Source organism: Mastomys coucha, unplaced genomic scaffold (assembly GCF_008632895.1).
Source record: "Mastomys coucha isolate ucsf_1 unplaced genomic scaffold, UCSF_Mcou_1 pScaffold22, whole genome shotgun sequence".
NCBI classification, from domain to species: Eukaryota; Metazoa; Chordata; class Mammalia; order Rodentia; family Muridae; genus Mastomys; species Mastomys coucha.
This window is the reverse complement of record NW_022196905.1, coordinates 46,772,517-46,794,230: the sequence shown is the minus strand read 5'-3', so window position 1 is coordinate 46,794,230 and position 21,714 is coordinate 46,772,517. Positions and strand designations below refer to the sequence as shown.

The window sequence follows — 21,714 nt, the reverse complement described above, 5'->3', positions numbered from 1 at the left end:
ATAACTCAGAACTGTGACATACAGACCCCTCTACTTAAGGGCTTTGGGGACACAGCACTGGATACAGCAGACCCTGCCCTGATGAGATGGACAAGGAGTCTAGGATTAGAGGAGACTGAGGGATACTGTGTAGAAGGGGGACCATGAAAGCTCTCTCTGGTAAGGTGACACCGCTGAAGCTTCTAAAGAGACCTTAGGGATATTTAACAGAGCATTTGTAGAAAGAAGCAATAGTTAGGACACAGACCCCTAGAAGGAAACAGGCTTGGCACGCTAGAGGACCAGGAGGAAGGCTGAGGGAGGGAGAGACTAAGGACAGCCAGGAGATGAAGCCAAGGAGGTCCCTGACCAGGCCCTGGTGAGACTTGACTTCTGAGCTAAGGGAGATAAGAAACTGTCATTAATAGTCTTGAAGTAGTAGGCCTATTTGAGTGATGGGGGCATGCTTTCAAAAGACCCCTCCTGGGTCCTAGGGACTGACTAGGGAGGAGACAAGGACAGGACAGGAAGTTGACCCAGCATCCTCATGAGTGAGAAGCCAAGGCTGTACATGATTGGTTACCAAAGATATTTCAAAGGTTGGTCAAGGAAATAGAATTTTTGCTGATGGGCTGGTGTCTTAATTAGGGTTTTACTACTGTGAATAGACACCATGACCAAGGAAACTCTTATAAGGACAACATTTAATTGGGACTGACTTACAGGTTCAGAGGTTTGATCCATTATCATCAAAGCATGATAATGGCAAGAGCATGGCAGAATCTAGGTAGACAAGGTGCAGGAGGAGCTGAGAGTTCTATATCGTCATCTGAAGGCTGCTAGAAGACTGGTTTCCAAGCAGTGAAGAGGGTCTTAAAGCTCAGACTCACAATGATACACTTCCTCCAACAAGGCCACACCCACTCCAACAAGGCCACACCTTCTACTAGTACCACTCCATACTCCAAACATATTGAAGCCACCACAGTTGGATTGGAATGGGGAGGAGTCAGTGAAAGCATTTATTGAGAATAAGAGTGGAGTAACCAATGTTGGGATGGACAATATTATAGGTACCCTAGATTTGCCAAGGGCATCAGGGTAGATTGGGAGGCGTTCTCTGTGAGACACCAGTCTATCTTTCAGAACTCATCTCCTCATGTAATTCTTGCTGCACTTCCCACTAGGAACTGTCAGAAGCCACTTTTGTTATTTAAAAAAAAAAAAAAAATGAGCTCTCCATTAGACCAGACTGACTTCAAACTTATTTGATCAAACTTCCTGATCCTCCTTCCTCTGCCCCTCAAGGGCTAGAGCAAGTATATACCACCACGTTTGTCTTCAGAAGCCACATTTTACAATTGAAAACAAACAACAAAAGAGGTTTGGAGAGAATAAGGCCACAGATTGTCAGAGAGTGTGCCAGGATTCGATCCCAGGCCCTTCTTACCTGGGAAGCCCTTGCTTTTTTAAAAAAACAATAGTTCACCACCCTCTGAAAAATAATGGTGATCAGGGGGAATTAGTGCACACACACACACTCCCACACACATACACACACAGATACACACACATACACACTCACACACACATACACATTCACACACATACACACATATACATGCACACACACATACACATACATACCCATACACACACATGTGCATACACACATATATACATACACACATACATAGACTTACACACACATACACATATGCACATACACATGCACATAAACACATATACACACACATAGACTTACACACACATACACACTTGCACATACACACATACACACACATACACTTACACATGCATACACACATGCACATACACATGCACATAAACACACATACACACACATACACATACACAAACATAACATCTACATGTATACACACATACACACATAAATACACATACATACATACGTATATATACACTCACACACACATACACACATGCACATACAGAGATGCACACACACATACACGTGGACACACAGATGCATACACACACACACACACACATATATACACACACACACACACACACACACACACACACACACACACACACACATGGACACACACGGACACCCCAAATGTTTGTTGTCTTTCTTCCCTCCACCTCTCCCTGACTGCACTAAAGCTGATATTTTTATGCACTGCCAATGTCTAGTAACCCGCCTACACATCTGTGAGCGTGGATTTATTCCCTGTCATGTTCTAATTCTCACTTTGCCACTAGAAGCTCAGTTTTTGTGCATGAGCGTAAAGAACGGTATTAAGCAAGGTTACGAAAGCAAATGCTTGAGTTGTCACCCAGTGTGACTCCTGTCACGCCCCTCCATTGAGCATACAGAGCTTTTGTGAGGACCCAGTGAGGCTGTAGCGTGCTCCTGGTTACATGGTGTCTTCTTTATTGCATAAACCTAATCAACAGAATGGCCTCAGAGACATCATGTATCCTGGGCCTCTGGGATAGGCTGTCTTTTTGGAGCTATTTCTTGACCTGGTTTGCGTTAAAGCATGGGCAGATACAGACCTGTGATAGCATTGGTCTTAAGGTACCTCCGACCTTGGCTCTGCTGAAGTCATTGTGGCCAGGACTATGCACTCAAGAGAGCGACTCTTGTTTATCTCTCTTTATAGACACTGGCTGGTGAATACTTCCATAAAGCTGCACAAGGCGGACACATCGAAGGGACATTGTGGTGTTCTCTCTATTATATCACCGGCAACCTGGAGACCTTCCCTAGAGATCCGGAGAAAGCTGTTGTGTAAGATTCTGTCAGATGTTGCCTTCCATTGAGAAGCCATGTCCTCTGTTCACCTTGCCTAATAAAAAGTATCTCTTTTTTTTTCTTCCCCTCCCTTCCCTCCATCTTTCCCCCCTCCCTCCTTTCCTCTCTCTGCCCCCTCTCTCATTTCATTCCTCTTTCTACTTCCCTCCCTTCTGTTGATTTCTCTATGTCTCTTGTCACCTTTTAAAATTTGGTTTTTATTCTTATCAGTTATACATGTGTGTAGATTTAAAAGAAGCAAAACCAACAAGGGCTGGAGAGAAGGCTCAGAGGTTAAGAGCACTTGCCCCCTTGCACAGGACCCGAGCTCACATCCTAACACCCACACAGCGGCTCATAACCATCCATAGGCCCTCTTTTGACAACCTCAGCCACCAGGGACATGTGTGTTGCACAGACATACATGTGGGTCTAAAACTAAAACATACAATTGGAATGTAAAGGAAGACCAAATAATTGACAGGGGAAGTAGTTTAAATTTTTAATTATAAAAATTCAGCAAGGCAAAACAAGTAATCCCTGCCTCACCCTTCAGCCCACTCCAGTTCCTGGTCCATAGAACGAGTCTCTGTCTGAGTACCACTTATTCCTTTCTGGCCTCCTCTAGGCAGCGCCCTTCCCACTGTGTTCTCACCACAGGCCTTGTCTAGGGATGCTTCCTGGGAGAATGGAGATACACTTTTCATTCTCTGCTACCTTCCAGGATCCAGTAAGGCTTCCTGTCTGCTGCCATCTTCCCTGCGAATTTTTGGTCCTGGTTAAAATAGTATCAGGGCTGAATTAATATTACAAAGCCACGAGTCACACTCTCCTAGCTTTTTCTTTCTTGTCTAAATATCTATTGAGGAAATATAATTGTTGTTCTCTATAGATGTATGTGTGTATCATTTTCTGTATTATTTTAGAAAAATAAACCTTTATTTATTTTTAACCTTATTTTATTTTATATGTATGGGCGTTTTGCCTGCACACATGTCCGTATACCATGTCACATGCCTAGTGCCCAAGGAGGCCAAAAAAGGGGGTTAGTACCCAAAATGCTTTTCAAAGCCTGGCCCACTGAGGCTCGTGGGTGGAATATGGGCTGGTGCCTGCTTTGCAGGGCTTTGCAAGCTCTTTGCATTTATAACAGGTTACAAAGCAAACAAAGGAAGCCCAGCTGTGACCTACAAAGTTAAGATATTTCACCCTTTATTGGAAAGAGAAAACATGCCTTTGGCTACATCTCACCTGTAGCCTGGCGCTCTAAAAGAATGTTTTCCTAAAGACATCTGGGATCAAATCCATCCTGACCTTGCCTTAGTGATAAAACTTAGATTAATTTGAAGTCTTTTCACATTGTTATGGAGGGTGTTTGGGGTGAACAGTCACTCTGTGTAGATCTCCTTAGTACTCTTTTGTCTTTGATGATCAGAGAGCATATTCTAGCGACCTCCATCCTTGTGGAGCATGCTTGACGAGGAGCATCTGAACAGTTTTGCTAGATGCTTTCTACTGTCTTTAAAACTCATCAAGTTCAAAGTCTGCATACAGCATACATCAAATTTGTTGATTACATTGTTCAGACCTTCTGTATCCCTTCTGGCTTTTCCCATTCTGCTTGTTAAGCCATTTGGTGAAAGAAATACACTTTCTCTGTATGTAGATTTAACTTGTTTCCTTATAGTAATGCCAATTTTGTACTGTATGTCTTGGATTTACATCAAGGGCCTGACACATACTAAGCCACTGTTGTACTTCTGGGCTGTCTTGATGGGTCCGATAACCTTATTTTAATAGGAACAGTTATAGAACTCTTGCAGAGATGTCTCACTGTATCAGTAGACTGTTATTATTATGTGTGTTACATGGCTTTGTTTCCATAGCAAGCTGCTACTCAGCATTTATAAATGAGGACACTGAATGAGAACTCTCAAAAATGTATTCTCTTCACCTTCTTAATATTCTCTTCTGCTTTGTTGCTTTATAAAAATTCAAACAAGAAAATATTCCCCAAGTGGGATTGATGAAGATCACACGAGGAAAGGTGATTATTTAATCTGCTGCAGTCTGCATGGTTTCCCCTTTCTTTCTGTTCTTTTTCAGATGGGCGAAGCATGTGGCCGAGAAAAACGGATACTTGGGACATGTCATCCGCAAAGGCCTCAACGCCTACCTGGAGGGTCTGTGGTAAGCTGGGGACCCATGCCAGAGTAAACTTCCTTGGCCCTTCATGTTCAACCTGTCAACACAGTCTTAGAAGAAAGAATGTTAAAATGCAAACCTAAAAGCAATTTACAGGGAAATCGCAGCCTCCTAGTAATGATATTCAGAGTCACATAGACTGATTGGCTGTTGATTGGAAAACATTGCATTTCCATGTTTAATTATACACAAAAATTAGTTCTCTAGGGGGGAGTGTCCACATTCATCAAGTTGAGAGATGCACACACTCCAATTTCTCTTTCCTTCAAACCTGTTTTTTTTTTTTTCTTTTTTGGCTGTACAGTTAGAAACCACACAAGCAGTCCCTGGTAAGACCTCTCTTCTCCTACCAGTGACTCAAGAGCCTAGTAGCAAATCCACTTGCTTGGAGGGAAGAGAAACCAGTGTGTAAGGTCAAGGCTCAGCCTTCCCCTTCACAAATGGTTGGCTGTACTTAGGAACCCAGGAGTGTTGGATGTCACTCACTGGCAGATGCCCCCTTTCTGAGCTTTGTGTGAATAGCCCATCCTGTCCTGAAGAGATGAGATACCCCACCAACTTTTTTGAACCCGTGACTGTTTGGAGATCTTATCAATCGGCGGGCAGCTTCCAAGTACCACCTGCCTCCTTTCCCCATTTTGCTTTCTTCTGTGGAGTCTAGCATTCCATCTTTGCTCCCTCGGGCCACATTTTCTTGGCTGGCTTATTGCCTAAATGATCTGGGTATTTCCATAATAACAAAAATGGATATGCAAATCATCAGAAATCCCCTCGGTCCACTGCCTCAAAGACATTAGACCAGACCTAGAATAGATCACACTCTGATACGAACCTTAATTAAAAATAAAAGCATAGGCCCAAAAGGATGCCGTTTTCCCTTTTGGTCCATAGCTGAACCAACAGATCAGTGAGCAAGGATCTTAAATCAAAGCAGGCTGGGAAATGAGACTCTTGAAAAAGCACCAAATACAAATGTTTGTTTTGTCATCCTGGAACAGCTCATTATCTATAGCTTCCCCTCTCGTGATCAGGAAGAAGTTTCTTTAAACGAGAGGACTGTCCCCAACCGTGAACATGCCTCGCCATGTCTGTTTTGTATTATATCTTGTTTCCCAAGTGAAATTTACCTCATAAGAATCTCAACCCCGGGTCTGGGAGTGGTGGTGCAGACCTTTCGTCCCAGCACTCTGGAGGCAGGAACATTACACAGCAAGCTCAAGACCAGCTGGATCTACATAGTGAGTTCCAGGCTAGCCAAGGCTACATAGCAAAAACCCTAGCTACAAAACAAACAAGCAAAACCTCTCTCAAATCTAATGTTAACTTTTCTCAACCCTGGCTCCTCTTCTCACATGCTTCTTCAGGTGAAGTAAACACCCAGTTATCAATGTGTTCTTTTGTAGTATTTTCCTCAAAGAGGGACGTGTCTGTAAACACTTTCAGGCCTTCAGACACACCCTTAGATGACTGGGACCTGTGCTCCAATACAGGGGGTTTGTTGATAGCTTTGTTTTCTTGCCTGTTTTTGAATTAAACTTCACAAAATACTTCAGCTCACACATTTTAAAATTTGCCATGGAGGGTTGGATGAATAGGGATGTGCATGGTTTGTTTTTTTTCTTTCTTAAAACCCAGCCCTAGTGTGGGGTCCCCTATGCCTGCTATGGGTGTCAGGGGAAGAGAAGGGGACTACTGCCCTATGTGCGTTTCTGATTCTGTTAAGATTCACTCTAGTGGCTGTAGGGTTGACTAAGTGCTTAAGAGCATGCACTACTCTTCCAGAGGGCCTGAGTTTGCCTCCTGGCACCCACATCAGACAGCTCACAACTAATTCCAGGGGAATATCATACATACCTCTGGCCTCTGCAGGCACTACTACACAGACAAACACATACACACAATTAAAAATATTAAAAATTTAAAAAGCCCAACTGTATGAAAAAACCTTCAAAGACTAAAAAGCATTATTTAAAGAAAAAAAAAAAAGTTTAGCTTAGTACCTAAATATTGGGCACCTTACCAGCAGCCACAAGGATGGCAAACCTCATCTTGGGGACTGTTCACCGTCCTTCCTCTTCCACACGTTGGTTTCTTGAGTGGCCCGTGTTCAGTCTGACTCCAAGCCTCTCTGCCCTTGCCATTTCTTCTACCCAGGAATCCTGCCCGACTCTTCCCTGCTTTTGTTCACGGGGCACACCTGCTTCTAGCTTGACAGTTGTCACAGCCCGTATCCCAGTGCCCTCTATGTGGGAGCACCTGGGAAACATTCAAAAACTGCTAAATGGATTAACTAAGGAGAATGAAGGACGGTGGCATCATCTTTGGAAATTTGGATGAGGAAAGGATGCTACCAGGCTGACTTGGGAGGCTTGGGGAAGTCTTGATGACAGAATTAGGGAGAACACAGCCTTGAAGGATGGATAGAAGGTCCTCTTAGCCATGCATGGAGCAGAGTTTCTAGCAAAGAAAATTGCAGAAGCAGAAGTAGAGAGGAAAAGAGGAGCAGATTGGAAAATTTTAAGCTGTTCCATCTGCAACAAGAGCAACTCCTGATTAAGATATAGTAAAGCCCAAGACACTCTGTTTGAGTGTTCAAGGCTTGAAGCCCTTGACTAGTTCTGCTTTGTTTACTTAAAAGAGACCCACACACAATAGTGTGTTACTTGGACATGAGTCCAGAAGCTAACAGCAAAGACCAACAAGGTCTACTCTATCTAAGAAAATGAACGTAAACCGAGGGCAGGGTGCATGCCTCGGATCCTAGCACTGAGGATGCTGAGGCAGAAGGTTTGAAGGTGCGAGGTCAGCCCACACTGTGTTGTCAGTTCAAGGACAGCCTGGGCAACTTAGTGAAACCTTTCATCAAGGAGGGAAAGAAGGGAAGGAGGGAAGAAGGGAGAGATGGCTGAGTCTGGTAGTAATCCCAACTGTCAGTGGGAAGAGGCAGGCAGATCTCTGAGTTCAGGCCAGCCACGGTAACATAGGGAAGAAAATGAGAAGAGGCAGAGACAGTAAGCATTGCTCTGGTGCTTTGTTGTAAGTCTCTCCCAGACTGAATAGCACCAGCACCGCCCCAGGACCCAGGCGTACTCCTTAGTTGGATCTTCTTCTGCACCCACCTCTTGTTTTTAGATCTTGCTTTTAGATTCTTCTATCCATGGATGTTTACATGCAGTGGATTTAGTTTGGCTTACTTCCGGCCTTTACATTATTAAGATCATTATATATTCTTCAACTGCTTTTTCATGCTAGCATGTCTCTACAGTTCGATTCCTGCCTCTAGATAACACTGTGGCGCATCCACAGCTGTCACACACCAAGATTCTCATGTTAATGCGTGTCTGTCTTTCCTTTTTGTTGTCTTGAAGCCCTGTGTGGCCTGATGACTGGGCTGGAGGACCTGCTGACAATTAAACTTGCCAGTAGAGTTCCTGCATCTGTGTGGTACATGTTCGGCCTCACACAGCAAGGCTAGCTGTCTCCCAAAATGGTTTCCCTTTGCTGTCCTGCAGTCATCTCCACGTCTCTGCTCTTCCTCATCCTTGCCAGTCTTAATACTGATGCTAAGTATGGCGGATGCAATCAGTCTGGATATAAGACCTCGGTTTGACAGGAAAAAATATCACCTATCTCCATCACAGTGGGGAAGATCTTTGTCAAAATATATTTGGAGCAAAGTGCTTCTAAGGTTGCCTGCTTCCCAGCTTCCTGGCCCTCCCCACCGATAAACAGGAAATAGACAGTGCTTCCCCCCAACCCCCGACTGTGAGGTACCTTCTATTTTGCTATAATGGAACTAAGGCATCCATCAATGTCCCCAGCCTCTGGACGTTATTTCCAAATTGCCTGTGTCAGTTTGATGTGCTTGTGGCTTTTTCTGTTGTTCTAAGATTTATGTGGGATTGTCTAAAGGAAGACAGTGATGGAGAAAGGGGCTTTGCTGCATTGGCATAACTCGGAAGACAACGTTGTCATGCCCGAGGCGGTCCTCGGACACTAGAAAGAGTTAGCAAGGATGGGCCAGCTGTCATGTTCCATTTCTGCCCGCTTTATTTGTGTGTGTTTTATCTTTGAGTTTGACTGCCCTTTGTCCTCAATGTACCCCAAAAACTTAATCCTAGAGGCTAGCCAGTATACAGTTGCCTTGTTGCTAGAGGATAAAAGAGTCTCACCTTTTTGTAATGTAGCCAAGAAATCCACCGGAGACTCTAAGTGTTGGACTTTTGGTTTTGTTTTGGTTGTTGTTATTGTTGTTGTTGTTGTTATTATTATTATTATTATTATTATTATTATTATTATTATTATTCCCCCTCATCTGGTCTGAGCAGCGTCAGGCATTAGCACAAAAGAGCACAGAGGAAATAGTATAATTGTTTGAGAAGCCACTCAGAGACACTCAAGCTTGCCATTCACAGCAGGTGTCCAAATAAGCCATTATGAGGATGCATCATCAGGAAAACGCTAAGAACATTTTATGCCAGTCTGAGACAAGAAGATAGAAAATGTGTCTCAGTCCATTGTCTGCGAATCCCTTCTTGTTTGTGCCCATTCGCTCTCTCTGTCACAGCGACTGCCCTGGAAGAGCTGTGCTTCAATGCATGGAGATTCTAGTTGCCCTTCTCAACCTTGAGGGACTTCAATGGAAGAACAGGAAAGCTTTGAAATCTGCCTTTCGGCTTCCGAAGCTGAGCAAATGCCGAGCAAATGTTTGTTCCAGAGTACAAGAGTAGAGATATCTGTAAATAATACTTGATTTCAGTTGAGATCATCAACTGAGTGCTGGGAGGCTACATGCAGGAAGGTCTGTGTCTCAGGTGTGTGTGTGTGTGTGTGTGTGTGAGAGAGAGAGAGAGAGAGAGAGAGAGAGGGAGAGGGAGAGGGAGAGGGAGAGGGAGAGAGGGAGAGAGGGAGAGAGAGAGAGCATATTATGTGGAAACTAGAGGTGGACGTGAGGCTGGTTCTTCTATTGCTCTATCGTACTCCCTCTTATTTCTTGACAGAGTCCTGCTGAACCTGGAGCTCATCATTTCAACTGGGTTGGCTGCCCAGCAAGCCCCTGAGATCTGATTGTATCTGTCCTCTCCCACTCCAGTCCTCACCAGCTCTAGGGTTACCAACACATGCTGTCATGCCTGGCTTTTTACCTAGGCGCAGGGAATCTGAACTCAGGTCCTAATGTGCACACAGCTAACCCTTTCCTCACTGAGCTGTCTCTTCTGCCCTTCACACATTTTAATAAGTGGAGAAGGTTACCTTGGAGTGTCTCATTCCCTATAAAGTCCTCTATTCAGCAGGAAATGTGATGACATCAGCCACACAGGTACCAGGTGACTGGTTCTGCCAGATGGAAGATGAGGTGGATTTCTGTTGAGCACTGATATTGACATAGATGCTTTTAGACATCTCATTTTGATGGATTTCAGTTCTTCCTTGATGGAAATGCTTCAAAATCCTGTAAACTTCCTCTTGGTTTATGTAATAATTAGACAACAGAAGTCTCCTTTCTCCCCTATCACCAAGGTAACCTGAGAGATGAGGCACTGTCATAAGCTTTCTCCTAGTGACTGTTCTTATGAAGAATGACAATCTCATGCTCACCTCTCACAGCCAGCTGAAGTGTCTCTTGTATAAGAGAAGCTCATAGCATTATTTTTTAATGTGAGCCACATTCCATCTCTTCATGGCCCAGATCTTGACCTTGGGTTGAAAATCAATATTGTGTCCTTCCCTTCTGCTGCTGTTTCTTCTCCTTCTCCTCCTTCTCCTCCTCCTCCTTCTCCTTCTCCTCTTCTTTCTCCTCCTCCTCTTCCTTTCTCCTTCTCTTCCTCCTCCTTTTCTTTCTTTCTTTTTTTTTGAGACAGGGTTTCTCTGTATAGCCCTGGCTGTCCTGGAACTCAATCTGTAGACCAGGCTAGCCTTGAACTCAGAAATCCACCTGCCTCTGCCTCCCAAGTGCTGGGATTAAAGGCGTGTGCCACCACTGCCCAGCATCTTCCTCCTTCTCCTTCTCCTCCTTTTCCTCCTCTTCCTCCTTCTCTTCCTCTTCCTCCTCTTCCTCTTCCTTCTGCAGTCCTAACTTTCCTGGAGCTCCCCATGTAGACTGACTCCAAACTCACAAAGATCCTCCAGCCTCTGCCTCCCCCTGAGTGCTGGGATTGAAGGTGTGTGATACCTCACCAGGCTCTTGTGCCTTTTGGGTGGAAACCAAGGCATGAGTTCAAGCCAAATATCTCTGAAACAATTTGAGATGTTGAGACCATAGGTCTAAGGTTGTAACTCGGTTGGTAGAGTATTTGCCTAGCATACATAAAGCCCTGGGCTTAAACACCAGCATCAGTGGTGGTGATACACTCCTGTAATTTCAGTATGTTGGAAGTGAAAAAAAAGGTGACAAAGTCACCTTCAGCTATAGAACAAATTTAGGCCAGCCTGGGGTACAGATACATGAGACCCTATTTTAAAAAGAAGACAGGGCTGGGCAGTGATGGCGCACGCCTTTAATCCCAGCGCTTGGAAGGCAGAGGCAGGCAGATTTCTGAGTTTGAGGGCCAGCCTGGTCTACAGAGTGAGTTCCAGGACAGCCAGGGTTATACAGAGAAACCCTGTCTTGAAAAAACAAAAGAACAAAACAACAACAACAACAACAAAAAAGAAGACAGACAGACAGACAGACAGACAGTATGTAAGAATAGAACCTTGTTTACAGAAGGATGTGGCTTTCTGCTGGGTTCCATGACCTACTTTCTGGGGTCAGCTCAGTTCTCAGGAATCTGATACCAAAAAATAGTGTTGCAGCCTTTATGGTATTACGGTCCAGTTGCGGGCTTGTTACTCTTCTTTGCAGGGGACACTGCTTAGTTGACCTGTCTCTCCTTAGTACAGCTAATGGGTCTGCTGTTTTGGGTCTCTTATAGGCTGAGAATTAACTCCTTACTTAGCCATAGGGACCATGGCCCACTTGTATCTGATTGATGTTCTAAGTACCCTAGTTTGACCTCCAAACACCTCTTTGTCTCAGGACATAATGACCCAAATCTGCTCTCATAGCTGTGTCACAGAGATGACTTTGATCTGCTCACCTAGCTTTGTCTCCCCCCCCCCCCATCCACTTCCTTAGTAGAGCTAAAATGAAGGAAGCATTACCAATACCAACTGCTCCGAGTGAAAAATAAGCTTTGGAAACAACTACTTATGATTCATTTTTACTCAAAAATGGGGTCATATACATAAATTAAGGAAGCAAGTAACTAAAAAGAAAAAAAGAAAAATTACATGCACTCTCACCAAGTGAGATAGATAAGAAGAGAGATAAGTTAGCATGACAGAAGAGTTTTGTCTTCTATGTGTGCATTTGCATGTGTGTATGTGTGCATACACATGCTTATTTATTATTGTTATTTTTTGTTTTTTGCAACCCAGACCTTTGTATATGGTAGTCAAGCACTTTACCAATTGAGCCTCAAGCCCAGACCCCATTTCTGTTTGTTTTTTAAGGCAAGGTCTTGTTTTGTTTTTTGTTTTTTGAGAAAAGGTTTCTCTGTATAGCCTTGGCTGTTCTGGAACTCACTCTATAGACCAGACTGGCCTCGAACTCAGAAATCCACCTGTCTCTGCCTCCCAAGTGCTGGGATTAAGGGCGTGCGCCACCACTGCCAGGCGGCAAGGTCTTATATAGCCCACCCAGACTGGCCTTCAATACAGTAGGTAGCCAAGAATGACCTTGAACTCTGAATTCCCCAACATACCCGTCCTTGCAAGTGCTGGGATTATGAGCATGCTCCAGCCACCATCTTGTGACATTGTTCTGAATGGCCACATCTGAAAGCAGCTATACCATGGAGTAGCCGTACTATTCACTAGTTGTCAGATGATTGGTTCCTGTTTCCTTTCTCGTGGTTCATAGGAGCAGCCCTCCCACGAACTCCTTGACTATGGAGTTCTTGTCCATAGCTCTGCTTTTTCCCTTTAGATAAACCCCACAAGTGAGATGTATAGGACCATGTGGTACACATATTACTGATGCTCTTTAGGTTGGCATGACTAACTCATCCTCCAGAGCCATTGGGTTCCTGTCCCTCCTTCTCTCACTGGATGTAGGACCACTGATGTAGGATGTAGGATCTACAGCCCCAGGCCTTGTCACGACTCCATGCAGAAATCCTAGACAGTTATTCACTGTGTTCAGCATTTATTTTCTTATGTATTTTGACTACTATCAAGCACTTGTAAACTGCCCTGCTTTTGTCAAACTTCTAATGCACAACAAAACCCAGCTTAATTAAGCTTGTTCAGAACCCTAAGCCCTGGAAAGCCTCTCATGAAATAGAGGGCTGTAAAGCTCTGGGATTTTTCTTAATACCACTCATCCTAAGCTTCAAGAACCCGGGACCTGCAGAGAGTCCCCAGCCAGCATGGCCACATGCCTTTCAGCCAGTAGAGGTAGCTGTTGTATCAAGCAGCTCCCGGCCTTATCTGTCCCTTCAGCTTTTAAGAGAAAATAAATCAGTGCAGGCAGTATTTTTAACAACAGTATTTATTTAAAGGGGGGGAAAAACTCATGATTTTGTGGTTTTAAAAAACTGCTTATTTTGTGCCCTCTTATGTTTGAATATAAAGCTCTTTGAGTATTAGTAAGAGCCACTATATGGAATTTATTATTAATCATCTATTTTTAGGCATGAAGCTTTGCTGTATTATGTTTTAGCAGCAGAAACTGGAATTGAAGTGTCACAGACAAATTTAGCACACATCTGTGAGGAGCGGCCAGTAAGTAATGTATTCTATTCTTCTCTCAGTAGAAGCTACGAGGTTAAAGATAATGAATTGAGTTTTACAGGGGCAAAATTAGTCACTGGGCAGAAATATTAGTGAATTAACTTTCTCTCCCCTTCCCCTCCTAGGACCTGGCTGGGAGATACTTGGGTGTTAATTGTGTTTGGCGATACTATAATTTCTCTGTTTTTCAAATCGATGCTCCTTCATTTGGTATGTATAGAAAAACAGGTGCTAAACTGGAGTGTTGGGGGAGGTTTTAGTAACAGGGACCATCTAACAGTTTGATACGGAGTGTGATATTTCTAAACAATTAGGGAAGAAAGTGAAAAATGTCTGCTATTAAGGTCATGGCTAAACTGCTGTCAACCTCCTGCTGTGTACTTCCTGCAAACTGACAACTTCTTCCAAACCAAGACTTCCATCTGCTGTTATGGTGCGGTCCCCTGAGCTGGTCCTTTGTCTCTGTACCCACAGAGGGGCTCCTGGAGCCTCCACTCCCGGTCTCTGTGTAGAGGGCAGCTTCTAGGAACTACTGTGCTCAGACTCCACTGCTCAGGGCATTTGAGTGAATGTCTACCAACTGGAGGCACTGTTAGAAGATTGCATCATGGAAGGAGGGGAGAAGCCCAGGTTTACCTCCATCTTTCTCTTTGCCCTTAGCTTCTGGCAGTAGCCCTTCAGTGTTCTAGCCTCCACCATGCGACTCTGTCACCTCTGGCCTCAGCTCACAGAGGACAGTGATGCCCTGACAGTATCACAGCTGTCTCCTGATACCATCCTCTTATACCCCAAGGATGACATTTGCTTCCTAAATGCTGGTCCCCAAATCATCTCCTATTTCCCATTCTCCCTTATGCTCTTCCAACACCAGCACCCACAACTTCTACATGATGAACGTCCCTTGTGCAGCCTCCAGAGATGGATCCTGCATTTCTCTTTTGACGTTGAGTTGTAGCTAGACATCTGGGCAGATGAACTACATAGCTGAGAGAAAGTCAAAAAGTTTCAGTTCACACGAAGGACAGGCTGCACAGCACTGCAGCTGTGACATAGTGTCAGAGGCAACCTCAGTGGATGGGTTATGATCCTGCTGATGGAGATTCTCCCAGCAGATCTGCTCAGGGAGCCAACAGGGAAATACAATGTGTCTATAGATGGAAGCGCTCGGGACATCAGACTTCCACCAAAGAAAATGTAAAGATGTTTGTTCTGTTTTCCTTGTTGCTGTGATAGAAACACCCTGGTTGAAAGCAACTTGGGGAGGGAAGTATTTATTTGGCACATACTTCCAGGTCACAGGGTGTCAATGAGGTGACTTGGTGTGGAAGCTCAAGGCAGGAACCTGGAGACAGAAACGAACGCTGCTTGCTGGTTTGTTCTCTGGCGCTCTCGTTTGCAAGCGTATGCTTACAGTTTGGATTTTCTTATATAGCCCAGAACCACCTGCCTATGGATGGTGTCGCCCACAGTGGACTAGACACTCCCACACCAACTATTGAGCAAGACAGTTTTTCCACAGACGTGCTCACAGGCCAATCTGGCCTAGACAGTTTCTCAGCTGAGATTTTCCTTTCAGATGACTTTAGGTTGTATCAATTTTACAATTAGAGGTTGACAGTTAAAGCTAGAACAGCGTTTTACAAGCCTGTATAGACATACTATAATAGGAAAAGCCAGTGATTTAACATGTTGGTCTAAAACAGGGATGTCTACATGTGGCCCAAGATAGTATAGAGCACAGTCAAAATCAGAATAAAAAACTTTTTAAAAATTATATGACCTTCTGGGGTTGGTGTGCTTGTTTGTTTGAGACAGTGTCTCACTATGTAATTTTGGCCATTTTGGAATTCACTATGTAGACCAGGCTGACCTCAAACTCACAGAGAATTTCCTGCTTCTGCCTCCCAAGTGCTGGGATTAAAGGTATGCACCACCACACCAATCCACCATTATGGATTTTTTTTTTTTTTGCATTTTTTTTTGTAACTTGATTACATGGTTCTAGATTCTGAAATCTTAGATGATAATGTCATATCATAATGTCACCTCAAATAAGCATATATGCTCTCTCAGACTATGAGAAACAGATTAGACACCCCTGGAAATAAAATCATCTGACAAATGGATACATGGTTGTGTTCTGCAGCGTATTTGAAAATGGGAGATCTTTACTACTATGGCCACCAAAACCAGTCCCAAGATCTTGAGCTGTCTGTGCAGATGTACGCCCAAGCAGCCCTAGATGGAGACTCCCAGGTAAGCAGCAGTAACTCTCTCTCTCTCTCTCTCTCTCTCTCTCTCTCTCTCTCTCTCTCTCTCTCTCTCTCTCTCTCTCTCTCCCTTTCTCTCTCTTTCTCTCTCTTATTTTTTAAAAGATTTATTTATTTATTATATGTAAGTACACTGTAGCTATTTTCAGACACATCAGAAGAGGGTGTCAGATCTCATTACGGATGGTTATGAGCCACCATGTGGTTGCTGGGATTTGAACTCAGGACCTTTGGAAGAGCCGTCAGTGCTCTTAACCACTGAGCCATCTCTCCAGCCCAATAACTGTCTCTGAGGGCCCAGGACCTAACAGCTTGTCCTATGGCTTCAGGAGCATGACATCCTCCTTGCCACACACCCTTCCCACAGTTCTATAAGGCAAATCTTGACAGAGCATTGGCTGTGTTCTCCCATGCTGATCTCACACCAATCCCAGAGGGCTGGAATTTTCACACTATTTTTCACCCAGACATATGTCAAGGTAATAAATTGCTCAAGGCCAAATAACTGATCATAAGCAAAATAGCCAAGACCCATCTCTGCTGAAAGCTTATAGTATTTCTACCATGTTCCATAATACTAACTAATACTAGTAATACTAATGGGACAGAAACTCACGACCCTACAAGTGGCTTGCACATACACTGAGCCAATACTCAAGTGCTGGGACTTGATCCACAGGACCTTTTTTTTTTTTTTAACTTTTATTTATTTAATGTATATGAGTACATTGGAGAGTCTTCAGACACACCAGAAGGAGGCATCTGATGATTGCTGGGAATTGAACTCAGAACATCTGGAAGAGCAGTCAGTACTCTTAAACACTGAGCCATCTCTCCAGTCCCTTGTCCCACTTTGGATCTTTTTGGAACCTTATCTTATGTAAATATCAGGCTTAAAGAAGGCTTACACAAAGAACCCAGAATGTTCCCGGCACTATGCATCCAGCTTCTCTAGTGTTTATCTCTTACAGCCACAGCCCCTGTTGAATGAAGACATTATCAGTGGGGCGTCGCATTACCTAACTCCAGTCTTCATTTGTGTTTTCCACAGTGCCCCTTTTCTGTTCTAGGATCTCAAGCAGGATCCCACATGACATGTACATGTTACCCCTCTTTCTAATCTCCAAGCTGTGACAATTCCTCGGCCCTTCTGTGTCTTCATGACCTTGAATTTCTAAAGAAACCTGGTTAGATAGTTTGTAAAACAGCTTTCTCTTTGGGTCTGTGTTTTGTTTTCTTATGGCTATATTGAGATTACATATGTGGGGCAAGAATACCTATGGAAGCATAGTAAGTACTTAGTGCACCCAGGAGGCAGAGCCAGGGGGACCGTGAGTTTCAGACCATCTTAGGCTACACAGGAAGGTCTTGTCTTGGTGAGGTACCACAGAAGTTCTATATTCACAAGCCTTGTATCAGGAATGCGTGCTGTCAGAATGCCTTATTAGTGGCAAGCTTATTTTAGCTATCTGGTGTGATAAAATACCGTAACCAGAAGCCATTTAAGAGAGAAAGGTTTTTGGCTTTCAGTTCTATGTGACAAGAAGGAAGGCAGGAAGGCACGTTGAGGAAATAGGAGTCTGGCTTGTCACACTCCAAAGGCAGAGTATGAACAGGAAGGGAGACTGGGCTGTCAGACCAGTTCCCCTGGCCCACTTCCTCCAGTAAGGCTCCAACCCTATAGGTTCTACAGCCTTCCCAAACAGCTCTACCAGTTAGGGGCTAAGTGTTCAAGTACATGACCCTGTGAGGGACCTTTCCCATTGAATCCACAACAGGTGATTTCTGTAATGATTTCTAATTATAACTATAATTAATATAATGTCTAATTCATAAATATCTCTGAGCGAGCTGAAAACCGTTCAAGCCTCTTGCTTATCTTCAATTTGCCCAAGAATTTTAGGAGATCTTGTCTGCCACCATTGCTAACTGGGTCTTAATGATACTTCCTTTTCTCCTCCCCTTTGGCTTCCTAATTGGAATTATGGGAAGATCTCAGGTCCTTTTCTACAATGAAGGATGGGAAGGTTGCCGACTGCTTGTGTGGGTGGCTGGTTTGTGGTTACACAGCAAAGTTGGAAGCTTATGTCTGCCGTAGCCTTCTTTTTTTTTTTTATTTCATAGAGGCATTATATCAGTAGAGTTGGGGGCCTGGGTTAAAAGTCCCACCTCTCTCCCACTCAGTTACTTTCACATGCCACGCCACTAGACCCTCAGCTCTCCATTCTCGAATCTGTCAACTTTGGTCATTATAGCCCTTCCCCCACGGGAAGTGAGTACTGAATGAGATGTTTATTATAAAGCTCTGATCCCACGCCAAGTATGCTTAATGAACACGATCTATCAAATATTACTTCTCCCAGACCTGCTAAAGAAACAATCTCCCTTGGCTATCAGCCATCATTTAAAATTAGACCTGCTAACTTGACTTTCAGTTTTGTTTTTGTTTGTTTATTTGTTTTAAGAAAAACTATGTTTCAAGAGCATTAAATTTAATCTTAAAAGGCAAGGAAAAAAACACCCTGAAAACAGTGAGTGTATCTGCAGTTCTATGCCAGGGCTTTTAATTTTTTTTTAACATTTATGTATGTATGTGTGTATGTGTGTATGTATGTATGCATGTATGTATGTATGTATGTATGTATATATGTATGTATAGGGAGATGGGCCAGTGTGTCATAGCATGCATACAGAGGTCAGAGGACAACTTTAAGGGAGTTGGTCCTCTTCTTTCTCCATGTCAGTCTTGGGAATCAATCTCAGGTCATCAGGATTGGTAGCAAGCACCTTTACTCACTGAGTCATCTCTCTGGACTGTGACTTTTCACTTTTTCACAGTGTCTTCATGTCTCCTTCCATCCCTGCTCACCAGATGTGTCTGTTATATCATCTCTAGGGAGCATGCTACCTCAAAAGTAATCTTATTGCCAGGTTGATACACTGTGAACATTTTATTACGTAGTCTCTTTCATTGGTATGCATTGATGAATGCTTAATCTATCATTTGGCAACATATTTTTTGATTGAACATGGATATTTCCAGTCCTACTGTGTTATAGACAGAGGTCAGTGGTGAAAATAGAAGACAGGGCGGGACAGGAACCTACTATTCTTGCTTTCTGGGAATTGAGAGCTTTCCGGCGACACTGGGGAATGCCTCTTCTCTGGCTATAATGAACACTTTAGGGTCTCCCCCTCTCCCCCTCATTTGAATACTTCAGTTATATGCTGAGAGACCCTGTAATTGAGCACAGAGTCTCAATGGTTTTCTGACTACACAGTAGTATATTGCCGGTTTATATTTTCCAGTCATTATCTAAGGGAGCAGTAGATAAGCAAAGGACTATGACAGAAACCTTGTTGACATGGTTTAATTCTGCTAACTGAGTAACTACAGACTGACACTCGACTCTAGTTTCAAATTGCTTTTACATAATTACTGGTAAGGAGGACCGTTTCATCTGCACTTGTTGATGATAAACTACTCTTCATATCTTCTTTATGTGAATTCTTTATTCTTGTTCTTTGCCTGGTTCTTTATCTATTGGTCCTTTGATACTTTTAAAAAGTCGAGTCATAATTAGTTCTTTATAAAGTTACCTACTTGATAATGAACCTCAAGCCACTGCGCTGCATACAAATGCTTGTTCGCCTAGCCTACTTATTTTGATCTTATTTTCCCATTAATCAGAGTCCTTACAGTTTTATAACCACTCTCTCTCTTTTCTTCTAACACTTCAAGTTTTAAGAGTTCCTTTCAAAGCAAGGAGAATGGCATGCGTCCTGCTGAATGGTGCGCATGCGTCTTAAAGTCACGTCATACTCTAGCTAAAGGCTGTTTGGCAGTGTCCTGAAGGTTGAGTGGAGTCTCTGGACTGTCCTCTCTCATTTGAATTTTAGATCTGCCATTTTTCCAGCTGGGTCACCTCAAGCACATCCCTTAACTTCTCTGTGCCTCGGTTTCTTAATCTGTAAAATGAGGAGTGTGAGAGGACTGATATTGAATCACGTTATGAGATTAAGTGAATCTTTATAAAGCAGAACACTGCCTCCCACACAACAGGTACTCACAAGGTAGCTGCTATTGTGTCGACCATGACTGCATGGGCTGGTGTGTCCCGGTGTGTGTGACATGGTGCATGTGTATAACCTATAAATTATTACCAGCGGCCATTGAAATACAACGTCAAAGGGAGGCCATTAAAACGTGACCAGGCTTTCTTTGAAGGACAACACCAGCTTTTCTTTGTGGACTTCTAGTAGTAAAGCCCATTTTACTTTGGGGGGCATCCTGGTCTGGCCACATACCCTCATGTTGAAGGGGTTATTTCTTTCAGATAGGGTTTTTTTTTTTTTTCTCAATATAGTCCTGGCTATCCTGGAACTCACTCTGTAGACCAGGCTGGCCTCAAACTCAGAAATCCGCCTGCCTCTGCCTCCCAAGTGTTGGGATTAAAGGCATGTGCCACCATGGCCCAGCTCATATAGTTTAATAGTACCCATGTTTTAGACACATCTCTACCATCTGGCTCTCGAATGGCATTCTTTTGTTAGAACTATGTAGTCCAAGGGATATGTCCTGCCCTGAGAGTTGGAAACAAAGTTTAGAAGAAAGAGGTAGGAAATTTTCCCATAGCTGAGATTTGCACCAAGAGAAATCATGAGAGGGTTTCCATACATCCCTAAAATATCTCAAATATGTGCTCATACATTGTTTATCTTATCATGTGTCCAGTACGTTATTCAAAGGCATGGTCCTTAAGCAATGGTCTTGATCAGCATTATGGCTTCATTGATGATGCAAGGCCTCACTTCCCCAAGTTCTGAGTGGGATCTGGAGAAGGGAAAGGTGTCTCGCTTTCCTGGCGTTTGAGCAGATGGGTTGTAGCGTTCTTTGAAAACCTCTCCACTCTCCTGCAAATAAATTTCTCAGTTGCATATATTTAAGTGAGCAATTCATCAATGAACATGACAAAACCATCTGGCTCTAGGGACCATGAAAGAAAAAAAAATTAGAGGTTGTAAAAGTTTACATTGTGATGAAGGGCGTGTGTCTGGGTTTTATCCCAGGAGTATACTGAGCTTGGCTTTTCTCGTTTGTTTGTTTTGTTTTGTTTTGTTTTTAGGGATTTTTCAACCTCGCCACACTGATAGAGGAAGGTGCCGTCATCTCACACCACATTCTGGAGTTCTTGGAAATTGACCCATCCCTCCATACCAGTAACACCTCCATACTCCGGGAGCTCTATGAAAGGTGAGTTCTGAGCCACTCTGATTCTATGGAAATGGGGGGGGGACCCCAAGTGAGCGATGCTTTGGCCTTAATTCAAGCTAGCATCACCCTGATTTTGTGATGCCAAACGGTAGGAAATATTGCCAGAATTGTTTCTAGCAGAGAGCCTGTAGCTAAGCCCAGGCTCTCTCCACTCAGTTTCAGGTTTGTCATAGAATGTTCTAGATCTGAACTTCAAGTGCTAACCAAGACTTTCCATAAGAGTGAACAAACAAACAAGACTTTCCATAATGGGTCCACCATTATGGCTGGTTGCCACCAAAGCCAGTGACATCACAGGTGCCCTGGGCTTTGTTTACAGGTGCTGGAGTCTCAGTAACGAGGAATCCCTTAGCCCTTGCTCCCTGGCCTGGCTTTACCTTCACCTGCGGCTTTTCTGGGGTGCTGTTCTGCACTCTGCCCTG

The 21,714-nt window shown here is 43.6% G+C and overlaps 1 protein-coding gene and 1 long non-coding RNA gene across 2 annotated transcripts in view; one reads left to right on the top strand and one right to left on the bottom strand.

Annotated features, from left to right (window-relative positions):
* Window positions 1–21,714, top strand: part of Sel1l3 (SEL1L family member 3) — a 110,245-nt gene that overhangs the window by 78,898 nt on the left and 9,633 nt on the right. The window contains 7 exon segments of the mRNA XM_031342288.1: window positions 2,637–2,764; window positions 4,874–4,957; window positions 13,648–13,738; window positions 13,873–13,957; window positions 15,894–16,003; window positions 21,144–21,271; window positions 21,612–21,714. Of these exon segments, the coding sequence (XP_031198148.1) occupies window positions 2,637–2,764; window positions 4,874–4,957; window positions 13,648–13,738; window positions 13,873–13,957; window positions 15,894–16,003; window positions 21,144–21,271; window positions 21,612–21,714 (729 nt within the window).
* On the bottom strand, window positions 9,325–10,389 carry LOC116070858. The gene is made up of 2 exons (XR_004110592.1): window positions 10,226–10,389; window positions 9,325–9,708 (listed from the first exon to the last, which is right to left on the bottom strand). It is a non-coding gene; the product is annotated as an uncharacterized LOC116070858 (long non-coding RNA).